Source organism: Pleurodeles waltl, chromosome 4_2, assembly GCF_031143425.1.
Source record: "Pleurodeles waltl isolate 20211129_DDA chromosome 4_2, aPleWal1.hap1.20221129, whole genome shotgun sequence".
In the NCBI taxonomy this organism is placed as follows: Eukaryota; Metazoa; Chordata; class Amphibia; order Caudata; family Salamandridae; genus Pleurodeles; species Pleurodeles waltl.
This window is the reverse complement of record NC_090443.1, coordinates 621782890-621800367: the sequence shown is the minus strand read 5'-3', so window position 1 is coordinate 621800367 and position 17478 is coordinate 621782890. Positions and strand designations below refer to the sequence as shown.

The 17478-nt window shown below is 46.3% G+C and overlaps 1 protein-coding gene across 1 annotated transcript in view; it reads left to right on the top strand.

Annotated features, from left to right (window-relative positions):
* DNASE2B (deoxyribonuclease 2 beta) overlaps nt 1–17478 on the top strand; it is a 199659-nt gene that overhangs the window by 32769 nt on the left and 149412 nt on the right. Inside the window, exon 3 of the mRNA XM_069233355.1 lies at nt 13221–13302. Coding sequence (XP_069089456.1) covers nt 13221–13302 — 82 coding nt within the window. The remainder of the gene's footprint in view (nt 1–13220; nt 13303–17478) is intronic.

Here is a 17478-nt window from a genome sequence, read left to right as displayed (position 1 = left end):
GTTGGGATGGAAAATCTATGTATGTCCAGCAGAATCATCAAATTATTTATAGTGAATTCCCTTATCTTAACAACATAGCAGCTGCCTTTCTGGCCACACGCATAGCATTAGTGGATGTCATATTATAAAGAGAGCTGTACAGAGAGCACCAGAAGAGGCTGGGGACACTATCAAGCAGTTGAAGGTTTCAATACAGTGGACCTAGACTCTCCTGTGGTCACATTGATGGTTTGGGAATTTCTGTAACTCCACATCGCAACAGTAGCATTTCTGAACATAATGAAGCCAGGTGTCTTTTTGTATATAAATCAACAGGGGAGTGTTGCACAAATGGTAAAATCTGTTCCAGTAGCAATGACCTAGTGAAGTCATTGACTGAACTCATGCTAAGAAGCTGTTTCAGCATGACTTTGTGGTCCTCTTATGAGTGGGCAATTTATTTTCAATGCCTGTGCTAAAATATGTGTGCACAGGAATCAGACTCAAAGGTTTAGTGGTGATTAGTGTATATTATATAATTTCCCTAGATTAATTATGGCAGGTCAAACCAGAGGAAATGTGGTGGGAGAAAAGGCCTGGTAAATACCAGTACGTGAGGATTTTGGTGCAGAAAGCAAAACATTCAGATTGATACATATTTACCCATTGGATATTTGATTTTATCTGGTCCATTACGTACATCATCCCCCTAAATAACGTATCCCCCAGTAGACCTCTCAAAATAAGGGCTGAATTGTGGAACTGTGATACAGTGACAACCCAGTGTTGCCCTGCGTGTGATTTGTTTTTGAGGTGTACACTCCAGTACAAATCTCCACTCAAGGACAACCATCAAGTGTAAGCCATGTAAAAAATGTATTTTCACCATAATTACACAACTTACTCATAGGTATATCACAAGATAATCCACTTTGTCCTTGTTTGAAGCTGGCTTAATTTATCTTCAGAATGCCATGTGTTAGAAATTGGGTTTTTGGTTGGCAGTCAGGTTACCCCCTGTCCAAGCAAGAACCCTCACTCTAGTCAGGGTAAGTCACACACAATCCAAAATTATCCTGTGGCAACCCTCTGGTAGCTTGGCACGAGCAGTCAGGCTTAACTTAGAAGACAATGTGTAAAGTATTTGTGCAATAAATCATACAATAACACAATATAGCACCACAAAAATACCCCACACAGTGTTTAGAAAAATATATAATATTTATCTGGATAATTGCAGGTCAAAACGAATAAAGATGCAATGTGAAATTGTAGAGATATCACTGAAAAGTGATATAAAGTGTCTTAAGTCTTTAAAAAGCAAACAAAGTCTCTTTCAAGCACAAGGTACCTGGTTTAAAGTGGAAAATCTCCGCAAAGGGCCGCAGAAGAAGAGATAGGTGGAAAAATGGTGCGTGCGTCGATTTCTCCCCAGCACACATGGACTTGCGTCGTTATTTTTCATGCGGGGAAGTCTGTGGTTCACGGGATTACCAGATGTCCCGGGGTCTGTGCGTGGAATCCTAGGCTTGGTTTCCGGCTGCGCGTCGTTCCAGTGGGCTGTGCGTGGAATCTTCTCCCTCACGGCAGGCTTCGCGTCGATTTCCTTTCTGGAGTCGGGCGGCGTTTGTCCAGGCGAGGCCGTGCATTGAAGTTCCGGTCGCACCGCAGGCGTCGCGTCGAGCGGCGTCTTTCCGGATCGGCGTGTGGTGAATTTTTCACCGGGGAGCAACCTGTGCATCGAATTTTTCGGCGCACAAGGCGTCCAAATGAAAAAGAGAAGTCTTTTTGATCCTGAGACATCAGGGAACAGAAGGCAAGCTCTATCCAAGCCCTTGGAGAGCACTTCAGCAGCAAGGCAAGAGTTCAGCAAGGCATCAGGGCAACAGCAAGGCAGCAGTCCTTTGTAGAAAGCAGTCAGGTGAGTCCTTTAGGCAGCCAGGCAGTTCTTCTTGGCAGGATGCAGGTTCTGGTTCAGGTTTCTTCTCCAGCAAGTGTCTGATGAGGTAGGGCAGAGGCCCGGTTCTATACCCAAATGTGCCTTTGAAGTGGGGGAGACTTCAAAGAGTGGCTCAGAAGTGCACCAGGTCCCCTTTCAGTTCAATCCTGTCTGCCAGGGTCCCAGTAGGGGGTGTGGCAGTCCTTTGTGTGAGAGCGGGCCCTCCACCCTCCCAGCCCAGGAAGACCTATTCAAAATGCAGATGTATGCAAGTGAGGCTGAGCACCCTGTGTTTGGGGTGTGTCTGAGTGAATGCACAAGGAGCTGTCAACTAAGCCCAGCCAGACGTGGATTGTAAGGCACAGAAAGATTTAAGTGCAAAGAAATGCTCACTTTCTAAAAGTGGCATTTCTAGAATAGTGATATTAAATCCAACTTCACCAGTCAGCAGAATTTGGTGTTACCATTCTGGCCATACTAAATATGACCTTCCTACTCCTTTCAGATCAGCAGCTACTACTTCAATATTGTATGAGGGCAGCCCCAATGTTAGCCTATGAAGGGAGCAGGCCTCACAGTAGTGCAAAAACGAATTTAGGGGCTTTACACTACCAGGACATGTAAACTACACAGGTACATGTCCTGCCTTTCACCCACACAGCACCCTGCTCTAGGGGTTACCTAGGGCACACATTAGAGGTGACTTATATGTGGAGAAAGGGGAGGTTTAGACTTGGCAAGTACTTTTAAATGCCAAATCGAGGTGACAGTAAAACTGAACACACAGGCCTTGCAATGGCAGGCCTGAGACAAGGTAAAGGGGCTACTTAAGTGGGTGGCACAACCAGTGCTGCAGGCCCACTAGTAGCATTTAATCTACAGTCCCTAGGCACATATAGTGCACATTACTAGGGACTTATAGGTAAATTAAATAGTCCAATCAGGTATGATCCAAGGTTACCATGTTTAAAGGGAGAGAGCATATGCACTTTACCACTGGTTAGCAGTGATAAAGTGCACAGAGTCTAAAAGCCAGCAAAAACAGTGTCCAAAAAGTGGAGGGAGGCAGGCAAAAAGTTAGGGGTGACTACCCTAAGGCTGTCAGGTCTAACACCATGCAAAGCCAGGTCATGCTATTTTAGTATGAGTGGCTTGGTATCAACATTTCAGTGCAGAATATATTTTGTAGCAGAAAAATTGATTGGCACTGCCCTTTGCACCACTTAGATGTGCGCGATCACCCATGCTTAATAATAGTAACTGCATGCCAGAGAGTTGTGGTTCTTTTCATGAACAACTTTACCCGAATCCATATAGCCTGATTTAAAGTTCCCTCTTAAAACAAGTGTCTTTAATACTGGTCTGTTTTAAATTTTGCTTCAATTTCTCAATCAAAGCTTGTTTTAAGGAAGGATGCAAGCGATTCTGTACATGAAGTCAAACTAAACCAGTCCTCTTGAATGAGTAGCTCATGAGTTACTGGTAACTCTCCAGCTACCTGTAAGTAGCTCTCCTCTCTCTAGCCAAGCTGACTAAATTAGAAGCTTTTGATTGGTTAAATTAAGATATGGAGACCAAAATTGGGAGTGTATACTTGAGACAGAAATGTGTTTCTTTGTAGCTCATAAGGTGATATTTGGAGAAAAATGGCTGAATTTCCAAAATATATCTGTTAGAAATGGGGTTTTTGGTTGGCAGTCAGGTTACCCCCTGTCCAAGCAAAAGCCCTCACTCTAGTCAGGGTAAGTCACACACAATCCAAGATTATCCTGTGCCCACCCTCTGGTAGCTTGGCACGAGCAGTCAGGCTTAACTTAGAAGGCAATGTGTAAAGTATTTCTGCAATAAATCATACAATACCACCATATAGCACCACAAAAATACACCACACAGTGTTTAGAAAAATATATAATATTTATCAGGATAATTGTAGGTCAAAACGAATAAAGTTGCAATGTGAATTTGTAGAGATATCACTGAAAAGTGATATAAAGTGTCTTAAGTCTTTAAAAAGCAAACAAAGTCTCTTTCAAGCACAAAGTACCTGGTTTGGAGTGGAAAATCTCCTCAGAGGGCCACAGAAGAAGAGATACGTGGAAAAAGGGTGTGTGCGTCGATTTCTCCCCAGCACACACGGACTTGCGTCATTATTTTTCACGCAGGGAAGTCGTGCGTCGTTTTCCGGCGCGCGGACAGTCTCTTTCTGTGGATCATGGGGATTACCAGATGTCCCGGGTCTGTGCGTGGATTTTCCTGCTTGTTTTCCAGCTGCGCGTCGTTCTGCGGGGCTGCGCGTCGAAATTTCGATCTCACGGCAGGCGTCGCGCCGATTTCTCCTCTGGAGGTCGGGCGGCGTTGTCCTTGCGAAGCCGTGCGCCGGAGTTCTGGTCGTCCCGAAGGCGTCGCGTCGATCAGCGTCGGTGTGCTGCGTTTTTCTCGCCGCGGAACAAGCAGTGCATCGAAAATTTTGGCACACGGAGAGTCCAAGTGAAAAAGAGAAGTCTTTTTGGTCCTGAGACTTCAGGGAACAGGAGGCAAGCTCTATCCAAGCCCTTGGAGAGCACTTTCACAGCCAGACAAGAGTTCAGCAAGGCAGCAGCCCAACAGCAAGGCAGCAGTCCTCTGTAGAAAGCAGACAGGTGAGTCCTTTGAGCAGCCAGGCAGTTCTTCTTGGCAGGATGTGGTTTCTGGTTCAGGTTTCTTCTCCAGCAAGTGTCTGATGAGGTAGGGCAGAGGCCCTGTTTTATACCCAAATGTGCCTTTGAAGTGGGGGAGACTTCAAAGAGTGGCTAAGAAGTGCACCAGGTCCCCTTTCAGTTCAATCCTGTCTGCCAGGGTTCCAGTAGGGGGTGTGGCAGTCCTTTGTGTGAGAGCAGGCCCTCCACCCTCCCAGCCCAGGAAGACCCATTCAAAATGCAGATGTATGCAAGTGAGGCTGAGTACCCTGTGTTTGGGGTGTGTCTGAGTGAATGCACAAGGAGCTGTCAACTAAGCCCAGCCAGACGTGGATTGTAAGGCACAGAAAGATTTAAGTGCAAAGAAATGCTCACTTTCTAAAAGTGGCATTTCTAGAATAGTAATATTAAATCCACTTCACCAGTCAGCAGGATTTCATATTACCATTCTGGCCATACTAAATATGACCTTCCTACTCCTTTCGGATCAGCAGCTACCACTTCAATACTGTATGAGGGCAGCCCCAATGTTAGCCTATGAAGGGAGCAGGCCTCACAGTAGTGCAAAAACGAATTTAGGAGTTTTACACTACCAGGACATGTAAACTACACAGGTACATGTCCTGCCTTTCACCCACACAACACCCTGCTCTAGGGGTTACCTAGGACACACATTAGAGGTGACTTATATGTGGAGAAAGGGGAGGTTTAGGCTTGGCAAGTACTTTTAAATGCCAAGTCGAGGTGACAGTGAAACTGCACACACAGACCTTGCAATGGCAGGCCTGAGACAAGGGAAAGGGGCTACTTAAGTGGGTGGAACAACCAGTGCTGCAGGCCCACTAGTAGCATTTAATCTACCGGCCCTATGCACATAGAGTGCACATTACTAGGGACTTATAAGTAAATGAATAGTCCAATCAGGTATGATTCAAGGTTACCAAGTTTTAAGGGAGAGAGCATATGCACTTTAGCACTGGTTAGCAGTGGTAAAGTGCGCAGAGTCCAAAAGCCAGCAAAAGCAGTGTCCAAAAAGTGGAGGGAGGCAGGCAAAAAGTTAGGGGTGACCACCCTAAGGCTGTCAGGTCTAATATGTGTCCCCCCCAGCTGAAAGTGGGGAGAGCTACCCGACCTCCTGGGAGCTCTCATCGCTAAGGCGGAAGTATCTGGAGAGACCATCAGCATTGGCGTGGTCAACCCTTGGGCGATGTTCCACCGTAAAGTCAATCCCATGTAGGGAAATGGACCACCTCAAGAGTTTTGGATTCTCACCCCTCATCTGCATGAGCCATCTGAGGGGCCTGTGGTCTGTCTGAACCCGGAAGTGAGTCCCAAACAGGTAGGGTCTTAGCTTCTTCAGTGCCCAGACCACAGCAAAAGCTTCTCTCTCAATAGCACTCCACCTCTGTTCCCGTGGTAATAGCCTTCTGCTAATAAAGACTATTGGTTGGTCTAGGCCCTCCTCATTTAGCTGCCCCTATGCCATGCTCTGAAGCGTCTGTCTGCACAATAAATTCCTGGGAGTAGTCAGGGGCCTTGAGCACGGGGGCCGTGCACATGGCTTCCTTCAGGGAGTCAAAGGCTTTCTGACAAGCCTCTGTCCAATTCACCAACCTAGGTTGTTTCTTGGAAGTGAGTGCTGTCAAGGGTGACACAATGGTACCATAGCCCTTGACAAATCTGCGGAAGTATCCTGTGAGGCCTAAAAAGGCTCTCACCTCAGTCTGAGTTCTAGGTGGTTGCCAGGCCTTGATAGTTCCAATCTTGGCCTGGAGTGGCTGCACTTTGCCACCACCCACTAGGTGTCCCAAGTACACCACGGAACCCTGCCCAATCTGGCACTTACTAGCCTTGATGGTCAGGCCTGCCTGTTGCATGGCCTGAAGCACCTCCTTGAGGTGGAGCAGGTGTTCCTCCCAGCTGGAACTGTAGACAGCTATGTCATCCAGGTAGGCTGCACAGAAGGCATCCTTGCCAGCCAGGACCCCGTTAACCAACCGTTGGAAGTTAGAGGGGGCATTTTTCAATCCAAACGGCATCACCCGGAACTGGTAATGGCCATCAGGGGTTGAAAATGCGGATCTTTCTTTAGCCCCCTCAGTCAGGGCGATCTGCCAGTACCCTGAAGTAAGATCAAACGTACTCAGGAACTTGGCAGCGCCCAGCCTGTCAACGAGCTCGTCAGCTCGGGGGATGGGGTGAGCATCAGTCCGTGTGACTGAGTTGAGACCCCGGTAGTCCACACAGAACCGGAGTTCTGGCTTCGCACCTGGGGCAGTAGCCTTAGGGACCAACACCACTGGGCTGGCCCAGGGACTACTGGATTTCTCGATAACCCTTAGAGCTAACATCTTGGAGACCTCCTCCTTGATGCTGGCCTTCACCTTATCCGATAACCTGTAAATTTTGTTCTTCAAAGGGAGACTGTCACCGGTGTCAATGTCATGAAAACAGAGGTGGGTCAGTCCAGGAGTAAGGGAGAACAGGGGGGAGAACTGCTCCAACAGCTCATAGCAGTCTCCTTTCTGGTTTAGAGTCAGGGAGTCAGAAAGAATGACCCCTTTCACTGACCCATCACCTTCTTGGGCAGAGAGGAGGTCGGGGAGAGGTTCACTCTCCTCTTCCATTCCTTCACCTGTGACCAGAAGCATGTTGACCTCAGACCTCTCAAAATGAGCCTTTAGTCGGTTAACATGGAGCACCCTTAGGGGGTTCCTAGAGGTTTGGAGGTACACTAGGTAAGTGGCCTCCCCTTTCCGCTCCTTTACTTCAAATGGGCCAGACCAGCGGTCCTGGAGAGCTCTAGGCTCTACTGGCTCCATTACCCACACTTTGTCTCCAGGTTGAAACTCTACCAGGATGGCCTTCTGGTCATACCAGCGTTTCATTACCTCTTGACTGGCCTCAAGGTTGCTTTGGGCCTCTTTCCAGAAGCGGGTCATCTGGTTGCGGAGGGCCAACATGTAGCTGACCACATCCTGAGGGGGTGCCTTTGGAGCTTTCTCCAACCCCTCCTTGACAATGCTTAAGGGTCCCCTGACAAGGTACCCATAGAGAAGCTCAAAGGGACTGAACCCCACCCCCCTCTAGGGGACCTCTCTGTAAGCAAAGAGAAGGCATGGTAAGAGGACGTCCCACTTACGCCTCATGGCCTCAGGGAGGCCACCAATCATGCCTTTCAAGGTCTTGTTGAATCTCTCCACAAGACCATTAGACTGGGGGTGATAGGGTGTGGTGAACTTGTAGGTTACACCACACGCATCCCACAGAGACTTCATGTATGCAGACATGAAGTTAGTGCCTCTGTCAGACACTATCTCCTTTGGGAATCCCACACGGGTAAATATCCCAATCAGAGTTCTGGTCACCACCGGTGCAGTTACGGTCCTCAGAGGGATTGCCTCTGGGTAACGGGTGGCATGGTCCACCAAAACCAGGATGAAACTGTTGCCTAAGGCAGTTTTGGGGTCCAATGGTCCAACAATGTCGATGCCCACCCTTTCAAAGGGGGTGCCAACGACAGGAAGTGGAATCAGGGGGGTTTTAACCCTTTTTCCTGCTTTACCACTGGCCTGGCAGGTAGGACAAGATCTGCAGAACTTATCTGAGTTTGTCCTCATTCTGGGCCAATAAAAGTGGGTGACAAGCCTGTCAAAGGTCTTGCCTTGCCCCAAATGTCCTGCCAGGGGAATGTCGTGAGCCAGACCCAGTAGGAAGGTTCGGTAACACTGGGGGACCACCAGCGTACGCGCTGCCCCAAAGGCCGGAACCTTAGGATCACTGTAGAGGAGATCATTCTCCCAATATATGTGGTGATCGCCAGAGGCTTCACCTGCCTCCTGGTCTGAGGCTTGCTTCCTCAGACCCTCCAGAGTGGGACATTCTTTCTGCGCCTTGCAGAATTCCTCCCTGGTGGGTCCACCCTTAACTTGCCAGCCAGCAAGCTGAGGTAGGTCACCTAGGGTGGCAATGTCTTCCCCAGTTGGCTCGGGAGCCTCCTCCTCAGGAGGCCCGTCAACCACTGCGGGAACTTCTGGGGCCGGTTTCCCGCGCCCCTTGCCCCTCCTCTTGGCAGCTCTCTGGGCCATTGTTCCAGGATCCAGACGCCCTTGACTTCCCTCTCGGTCAGCCATGGACCGTGTGGTCATGCAGACCCACTCAGGTAACCCTAACATCTCCAGGTGAGATCTGAGCTCCATTTCTTTCCAAGCAGTATGCTCAAGATCATTGCCTAACAGACAATCTACAGGCATGGCAGGACTCACAGCTACTTTCAGAGTACCAGAGACCCCCCCCCACTCAAAGGGAACCAGAGCCACCGGTAGGTGACTCTCACGATTGTCAGCGACTATGACCTGGTGGAATGTATTAGGGACTATCTGCTCTGTTGACACCAGCTGACTCTTGATAGTAGTCATACTGGCTCCTGTGTCACGCAGAGCCTCCACCTTCTGCCCATCAATGGTGACCCACTGCCTGTACTTGGAAGTATTTTGGGGCATGTGGGCTTTGGGCACCATTTCTCCTTCTCCCAGGGACACTAGGGAAATCTCTACCTGTTTCCCAAAGCTATCTGGGTCCATCTCCCCCCCGAGCGCTACACTAGTCAACCCAGGTGTCTGTCCGGTAGTGGACGGTGCTCTCTTGGAGCACTGGGGGTCGCCTTTATAGTGACCATACTGGTAACACTCCATGCATTTGGGGTTGGATTTTCCTGACCTATCATATGTCCCTGGCTTTTTCCCAAATCTGGAAAAGGAATGGTTGCCACCCCCACCCTGGGAATTCTTTTGGGGGCCTTTGGAGAGTTTCTTATCTGTAAGTTTATCTCCCCCCTCTTTCTTCTGTTGGGAACCCTGACCACCTTTGTGGGTGTCCCCCCCAGGTACCTTCTTGGACACTCTGGTGCTAACCCAGAGGTCCGCCTCCTCAGCAAGCTTCCTGGGATCAGTCAGCTTACATCCACTAAGTGCTGGCGCAACTCTGTAAAAGTAGTATTAAGCATATGCTCTCTCAGAATCAAGTCATATAAACCTTTATAATCATCTACTTTGTTGCCCCGCACCCATCCATTCAGTGCCTTACTGGAGAAGTCAAAGAAATCTACCCATGTTTGTGTGGTTTGTTTGGTGCTGTCCCTGAACCTCTGACGGTATCCCTCAGGGGTCAGCCCAAACTTGGCAAGTAAAGTGGCTTTCTGAAGTGGGTATGTGTTTTGATCAGGTTGATCCAATGTGAGAAGTGTGTCCCTCCCCAATGGCGGTACATAACCCCACATAGCTACCCCCCATTGCCCTTCAGGAACCTCATGAGCCCTTAGTGCAACTTCATAAGCAGCTAACCATTTATCTATGTCATCTCCCACCACAAAACTGGGCACCACATTTTTGGGTATACGAACCTTCTTTTCTCCAGCAGGTCCTGTCAGTATGCTGCCACCATTATTGCTGGATTCAGACTGCTTTGCCTTGAGATCCAGCTCCTTGAGACTCAGTTCATGAGCCAATAACAGTTTCTTTTCAGCCAAGGCTCTCTCAGCTGCAGCTTCAGCTCTTTCAGCTTCAATCTGTTTGGCTGCTCTTTCAGCCTCAGCTTGCTTGGCTTCTCTCTCTGCCCTTCTTTCCTCCTGTTGAGCCTCAATTTTCAGTTTTGCCATTTGCAATTGGAACTCCCTTTCCTCTCTCCTTTCCTCTGCGGTCAGGCTTTGCACAGAGACAATGCTCCCTGGTCTGGAAGGGGGCACAATTGCAGTGGTAACACCATCCACAGATAGTAACAAATCCTCTGAGGGGCCATTTTCTGGCTCCTCTTCCTCATCATCCTCTTCTAAATGGGCTTCTGCCCAGGCCCTCAGCGCCACGTGAAAGTTCTCCTTTTTGGAGGCCCCTTGGGTGGGTACCCTCATTGCCCTGCAGAATCCTTTTAGTTGTTTGACCGTATATGTATCCAACAGGACTAGCTCAAAGTCTCCTATCTGAGACCCAGTCAGAGACATTTTGAGTGAGGATTTAGTTTTTGAAAATTGTCAGGAACAACGAATTTGCAAAAAAAGAGATAAAAATCAAGTTGACCTTCAACTGTGGGTAGGTAGTGAAATACTTAGCTACTGTATGTCACTGCACAAATACAAGTCCTATCCTCACCGCTGATCACCAATGTTAGAAATGGGGTTTTTGGTTGGCAGTCAGGTTACACCCTGTCCAAGCAAAAGCCCTCACTCTAGTCAGGGTAAGTCACACACAATCCAAGATTATTCTGTGCCCACCCTCTGGTAGCTTGGCACGAGCAGTCAGGCTTAACTTAGAAGGCAATGTGTAAAGTATTTCTGCAATAAATCATACAATACCACCATATAGCACCACAAAAATACACCACACAGTGTTTAGAAAAATATATAATATTTATCAGGATAATTGTAGGTCAAAACGAATAAAGTTGCAATGTGAATTTGTAGAGATATCACTGAAAAGTTATATAAAGTGTCTTAAGTCTTTAAAAAGCAAACAAAGTCTCTTTCAAGCACAAAGTACCTGGTTTGGAGTGGAAAATCTCCTCAGAGGGCCACAGAAGAAGAGATACGTGGAAAAAGGGTGTGTGCGTCGATTTCTCCCCAGCACACACGGACTTGCGTCGTTATTTTTCACGCGGGGAAGTCTTGCGTCGTTTTCCGGCGCGCGGACAGTCTCTTTCTGTGGATCGCGGGGATTACCAGATGTCCCGGGTCTGTGCGTGGATTTTCCTGCTTGTTTTCCAGCTGCGCGTCGTTCTGCGGGGCTGCGCATCGAAATTTCGATCTCACGGCAGGCGTCGCGTCAATTTCTCCTCTGGAGGTCGGGCGCCGTTGTCCTTGCGAAGCTGTGCGTCGAAGTTCCGGTCGTCCCGAAGGCGTTGCGTCGATCAGCGTCGGTGTGTGGCGTTTTTCTCGCCGCGGAACAAGCGGTGCGTCGAAAATTTCAGCGCACGGAGCGTCCAAGTGAAAAAGAGAAGTCTTTTTGGTCCTGAGACTTCAGGGAACAGGAGGCAAGCTCTATCCAAGCCCTTGGAGGGCACTTTCACAGCCAGACAAGAGTTCAGCAAGGCAGCAGGCCAACAGCAAGGCAGCAGTCCTCTGTAGAAAGCAGACAGGTGAGTCCTTTGAGCAGCCAGGCAGTTCTTCTTGGCAGGATGTGGTTTCTGGTTCAGGTTTCTTCTCCAGCAAGTGTCTGATGAGGTAGGGCAGAGGCCCTGTTTTATACCTAAATGTGCCTTTGAAGTGGGGGAGACTTCAAAGAGTGGCTAAGAAGTACACCAGGTCCCCTTTCAGTTCAATCCTGTCTGCCAGGGTTCCAGTAGGGGGTGTGGCAGTCCTTTGTGTGAGAGCAGGCCCTCCACCCTCCCAGCCCAGGAAGACCCATTCAAAATGCAGATGTATGCAAGTGAGGCTCAGTACCCTGTGTTTGGGGTGTGTCTGAGTGAATGCACAAGGAGCTGTCAACTAAGCCCAGCCAGACGTGGATTGTAAGGCACAGAAAGATTTAAGTGCAAAGAAATGCTCACTTTCTAAAAGTGGCATTTCTAGAATAGTAATATTAAATCCAACTTTACCAGGATTTCATATTACCATTCTGGCCATACTAAATATGACCTTCCTACTCCTTTCAGATCAGCAGCTACCACTTCAATACTGTATGAGGGCAGCCCCAATGTTAGCCTATGAAGGGAGCAGGCCTCACAGTAGTGCAAAAACGAATTTAGGAGTTTTACACTACCAGGACATGTAAACTACACAGGTACATGTCCTGCCTTTCACCTACACAGCACCCTGCTCTAGGGGTTACCTAGGACACACATTAGAGGTGACTTATATGTGGAGAAAGGGGAAGTTTAGGCTTGGCATGTACTTTTAAATGCCAAGTCGAGGTGACAGTGAAACTGCACACACAGGCCTTGCAATGGCAGGCCTGAGACAAGGGAAAGGGGCTACTTAATTGGGTGGCACAACCAGTGCTGCAGGCCCACTAGTAGCATTTAATCTACCGGCCCTATGCACATAGAGTGCACATTACTAGGGACTTATAAGTAAATTATTAGTCCAATCAGGTATGATTCAAGGTTACCAAGTTTTAAGGGAGAGAGCATATGCACTTTAGCACTGGTTAGCAGTGGTAAAGTGCGCAGAGTCTAAAAGCCAGCAAAAGCAGTGTCCAAAAAGTGGAGGGAGGCAGGCAAAAAGTTAGGGGTGACCACCCTAAGGCTGTCAGGTCTAACAATATCTAACTGACATTTGAGTGATATTTCAGTAATGGAAAGACGTTTTAAAATATCATGTTTCCCGAGACTTTGCTGTTATGGTTGTTATGTATTACCCATGTAGAGGCATTCTATATTAGGTAAGTCCTTTTTTACAGCTAGCAACCATGCCTGACGCACTGAGGTGATTGCTGGTCGCAATCCTGCACATAGTAGCCACTAATATAAACTTGTCTGATGTGGTCACTATTACAACACCGATAATATTACTGGCTATCAATGAGTTGAAATGAACATAATTAGCTCTTGTTACAGAAAAGGTTGTAGACCCCTAAACTAAATGTTGTACCTTTGATGCACCTGATTGAAAACTCAGCAGTTCCTTGTTTTTCTAATAGGAAAATAGTACAGCCTATGTACTATATAATGATGCCAGTCCAAACTCAAGAAATTACAGTACAAAACCAGGACATACCAAAGGTAAGGCTTTTCACCTCTCATGCTTGTTTATTTACTTTGTTTCCTTGAAAAAAAAAGCTGGGACTGCTCATACTGCACCTCAGCTGCATTGCATAAATATCCCAGTTAGGCCGAAGCAGAGCCCATTAATTCCAGAAAGGGTAAATAAAGTATACTGCGCTAATTACTGAAGCAGCCCTTTGATTCGGTATATGAGCACAATGGTGCAGTCGGATAAGCTCTTAGTTGCAGGAGCCCTTACTAAACGTAATTGTTGAGTCAGCCGCGCAAGGGTGTATTTGAATAAACAGTTACCGGAAGCCCCGATGAGTCAGCAGCACGTGTGCTGTCCTACAAGCTAGTACTTGAGGTCCCTGTTGATTTTTAATTTTTTTCTTAAGCAGCATAAAGACTATGTTTCATTATGAGATACTTTGCTTAATGCTTGCGGTTTATATACATTTAAATAAACACGAACAAAATTGTAAGCATTCCTGTAATATTTTGCATAATCACAATTACCTTTCGTTCTCACAAGAAAAGTTTATACATTAATAGTATGAAGTACTTACTCGCAAATATTTCAATCATTAGGTGCCTTTTTATCTTTGTGGAAGAGTAGGATACCTAAAGATTCCCCTAATACTGAAAGGATCTTAATTTTCTTTGTTAGTTTTCAATGTTTATGAGTAACATGGTTATGTTTCAGAAGGGGGCGTAATGGATAAAAAAAAATAGGAGCAACGGTTTTAGTGGCTAGTGATTAGTAAACATCTGCTCGTCTCGGAATTCTCTGTAGCTTTGTGAAGATAACTAAAGAGAGAAATATATATAGGCTTTTTTGTATGAGAGAACGTACAGGCAAAACATTGGCAGAATATTTGCAGATGGCTTTCTAACAAAATACAGATATTTTAATATTGAATTGTCAAAACATCGTGGGCAAAATATCAAATGCGACAATATCATGTAAGTATGTACAGTATAGGTAATTTAACATTTACTATTCTTTCTGTCCTTAACTTCACCTATATGATTCTTGATGATGCAGACCTTCTTGAAATATAGAGACACCTTTTGTGCATGATTCACAAAGGTAAACCTACACTTTTGTTTACGATTGTTTTCTATTCACAAAGGTAGTTTACTCGTAGTATCTTTAAGACTTTGGAGTCTCCAAACATAAAAAGATAGGGTCGTCCTGTCTTTTTATGTGCGGAGACTCCACGATAGTAAAGATACTACTAGTAAAATACGTTTGTGAATATCAAACAATCATTAACTTAAACAAAAGTGAAAATGTACATTTGTGAATCAGGCCCAGTGTTAAGAATATTTTACTTTCAAACTTCGAATGTCTGAGGAAAGATTCCCGATTTTACTACATTGGATGGCCCAGGTAAATCCTGTGATGCTGAAAAGTGTTTTTGTCAGTTGCAACTGTGCGCAATTAATGGTTACACTAAAGGTCACTTCACAAAAAAATAGAGATCATTCATCATTGTTATCATTTTTTGGGATATAAAATGCCCTCTGCATGGTTTATGACCTGCTCTGTGCTTCACCCACAGCAAACTTTAAATATCCTTGTGCTTTTGGCTTTTTACTTCAGTGCAAACAACAAGTATGCATTTCCCAACTGTGAATTACATTGAGCCCAAGAGTATTGCTAGTGGGGTGCAAAGGAACCCCACTAACTACAAATGAGAGCGACACCTGGCGACAGTGCTGATTTTTATAGAAGAGACAGGCCTTTTTCTGGTGTTTCCAGGATAGAAATGTCTAATGTATTTCCACTGTAAAAAGGTTCTACCTAGTCATCCCCAACCAAACCTTTCAGTTTACAGCTGCATGCAGTATGTATGAAGTGCGCTGAGTCTGTAAGTCTGCCTGTGTAGTGAATAAGCGACAAGATGCAGGATCAGGTAAGTGTACTCAGATACTCTTGTTAATTGAGAAAGGGCATTGGAACTTTCTGGGGGGACCCACTTTTGAAAACGAGCCAGGCTCCAGTAAACAGAGGGTGCAGAACAATTCCTCCTATAAAGGATAAAGGCAAACTCAGCCCTTACTGTTTTGTCTTCCTTCAGAGCACCTTTTAAAGAGCACTATGTGTAGTGTCAACATAGAAGAGAATTCTCCCTTTACACATTTGATCCACCATGAAACTAATGAATTGCAAGATAAAATACTGTGTCAGAGATAGCCCTGTGATAGATTCCAGGACCCTAAAACCAGATTGAAGAAAGGCCAGCACATTCCATACTCGAGTCTGCCAAACCAGCATACATTCTGCACAGAAACCCCCATCTGCTTGCCAGGATTCTCTTCATGAAAGTTGGCGACACAACGCAGTGTCCCCATGACATGATTGAGCTTGAGGGCTGGAGTAATTGACTCTCAATTCCATTTTTGAAATAGCAGCATCAATTGGTGTACTGACCTATGCTAAAATTAGTGCTGTTTGAGTCTGCCATGCTTAAAAGGGAAGTCTCACAGAGGAAAAGGAGTGGTTGGAAGGTGCTATTATTGAAGAAGTTGTCTAGAAAAAAGATCAAAGTCAAGTGACTTTCAAAGTGAGGAGCTGCGTAGAAGGGCAGATTACACTGCAACATCATTGTGAGACTCATGGGGAGGAAAAGTCTAGCATCCTCCCTGCCTCTTCCTTGCCTTTCAGGACTCAGGTTGCCCCCAACTAGGCTGCAAGCTTACTTGGTGCTCATCCTTTTTCTGGGAGCATTCTTCCAACTATCCCATCCAAACACAACCACTGGATTTGGAGATAACTAACTTTAGGTACTCTCTTCGTGCATAATTGCAAAGGCGTCTAATCATCCTGCATCACTGTAAGCAGCCTGGGCAACAGAGAGCTCAGCCATGACCAGTAGACGCCAAGCATTGCCCACACCTCCGTCTGAACACTCCTGCTGCAGGAATCATCTGCAGGTGAGTCCTGTTGATATGATACTGACCCCAGAAGAATCACTGATTCATAATTGGAGTTCCGTACTATAAATAACTTAATGCATACCTGCACTACAGTACCAAGGATTTTCAGGGTGAAGGCAATACACTCATTTGAAGTCCCCTATCAGGAATCTCTCTTCTGCCACTTGCTCACTGCAAAATATCCCATGTTCTGTTTGAATGGAGGGATTTTAGTTGGGACCAAGGAAAAAAGAAGACTGCAAGGAAGAAGGCACATGATAAGCAGAAGAGAACGAGTTGTGTATTGTGTGTGTGTGAGAGAGAGAGAGAGAGACTGTTCTGTGTAGCATAAAACCTTTGGATGTGCCGCTCCACCCTTGATCACAACCACTCTGTGCACCTCTATAGCTGCACTGTACTGCATCCACAGACCCTTGTTTAGAGTTCTGACCCCAAGACAAGTAAACTGAAATGTGACCATTGCATAAGCGATCACTAATCAGAGGCTGCAGGGTCCTCACTTGTCCCTTTAATGAGACATTGACAGCAACCTACTTCCAGATACCAGTAGTACCCCTACTAGGATTTATGAAATAATCCACGCAGTAACAATGGTAAATTGTCCTTTATTCTGATAGTAGGTTCCTGTACAGAAGTACTAGTAGTGGTGGTAATACAGCAATTCCCAGCACTCCCGCTTCAGCCTCTTCCTTCTCCTGCCGCCTCCAGACTCCCTCTTTCTCAACACTCCACCTAGAATCCCCCTCCCTCTACATTCCATTTCCCACTTATAAGCCTATCACTACACATCTCCCCCCTTACACATCCTACAAAAAAATACAAAAAAACTATATACAGATGATACCTATTACAGTTAAAACAATATTAACTGTTCTTAATTTTGCATAAGTTTCCCATACTCCACTCCTTTCCATCATCCAGCTTAACCACACTGTTATACACTTTTATCACTTTTTGTGGTTTGGAAAACTTGCTTTCACCCTTCTTCACTACACCAAACCTTTTCACTGCCACCCAATCACCAACTTCCACATCCATCTTCTTCACTCTTCTCCTAATGTCATACCTTAGTTTATTACGCTCCTGCTGATCTATTACCCTCATTCTCATCCTTACCCGATCAACCCATACTTGTTTCTTTTCACATAACCACCAAGGAAATTCCTTTGTTGCCGGTTCCCTACCTTTAAGAGCAACAAATGGCGACTCCCCAGTTACCGAATGGGGCGTTACTCTATGTGCCCACAA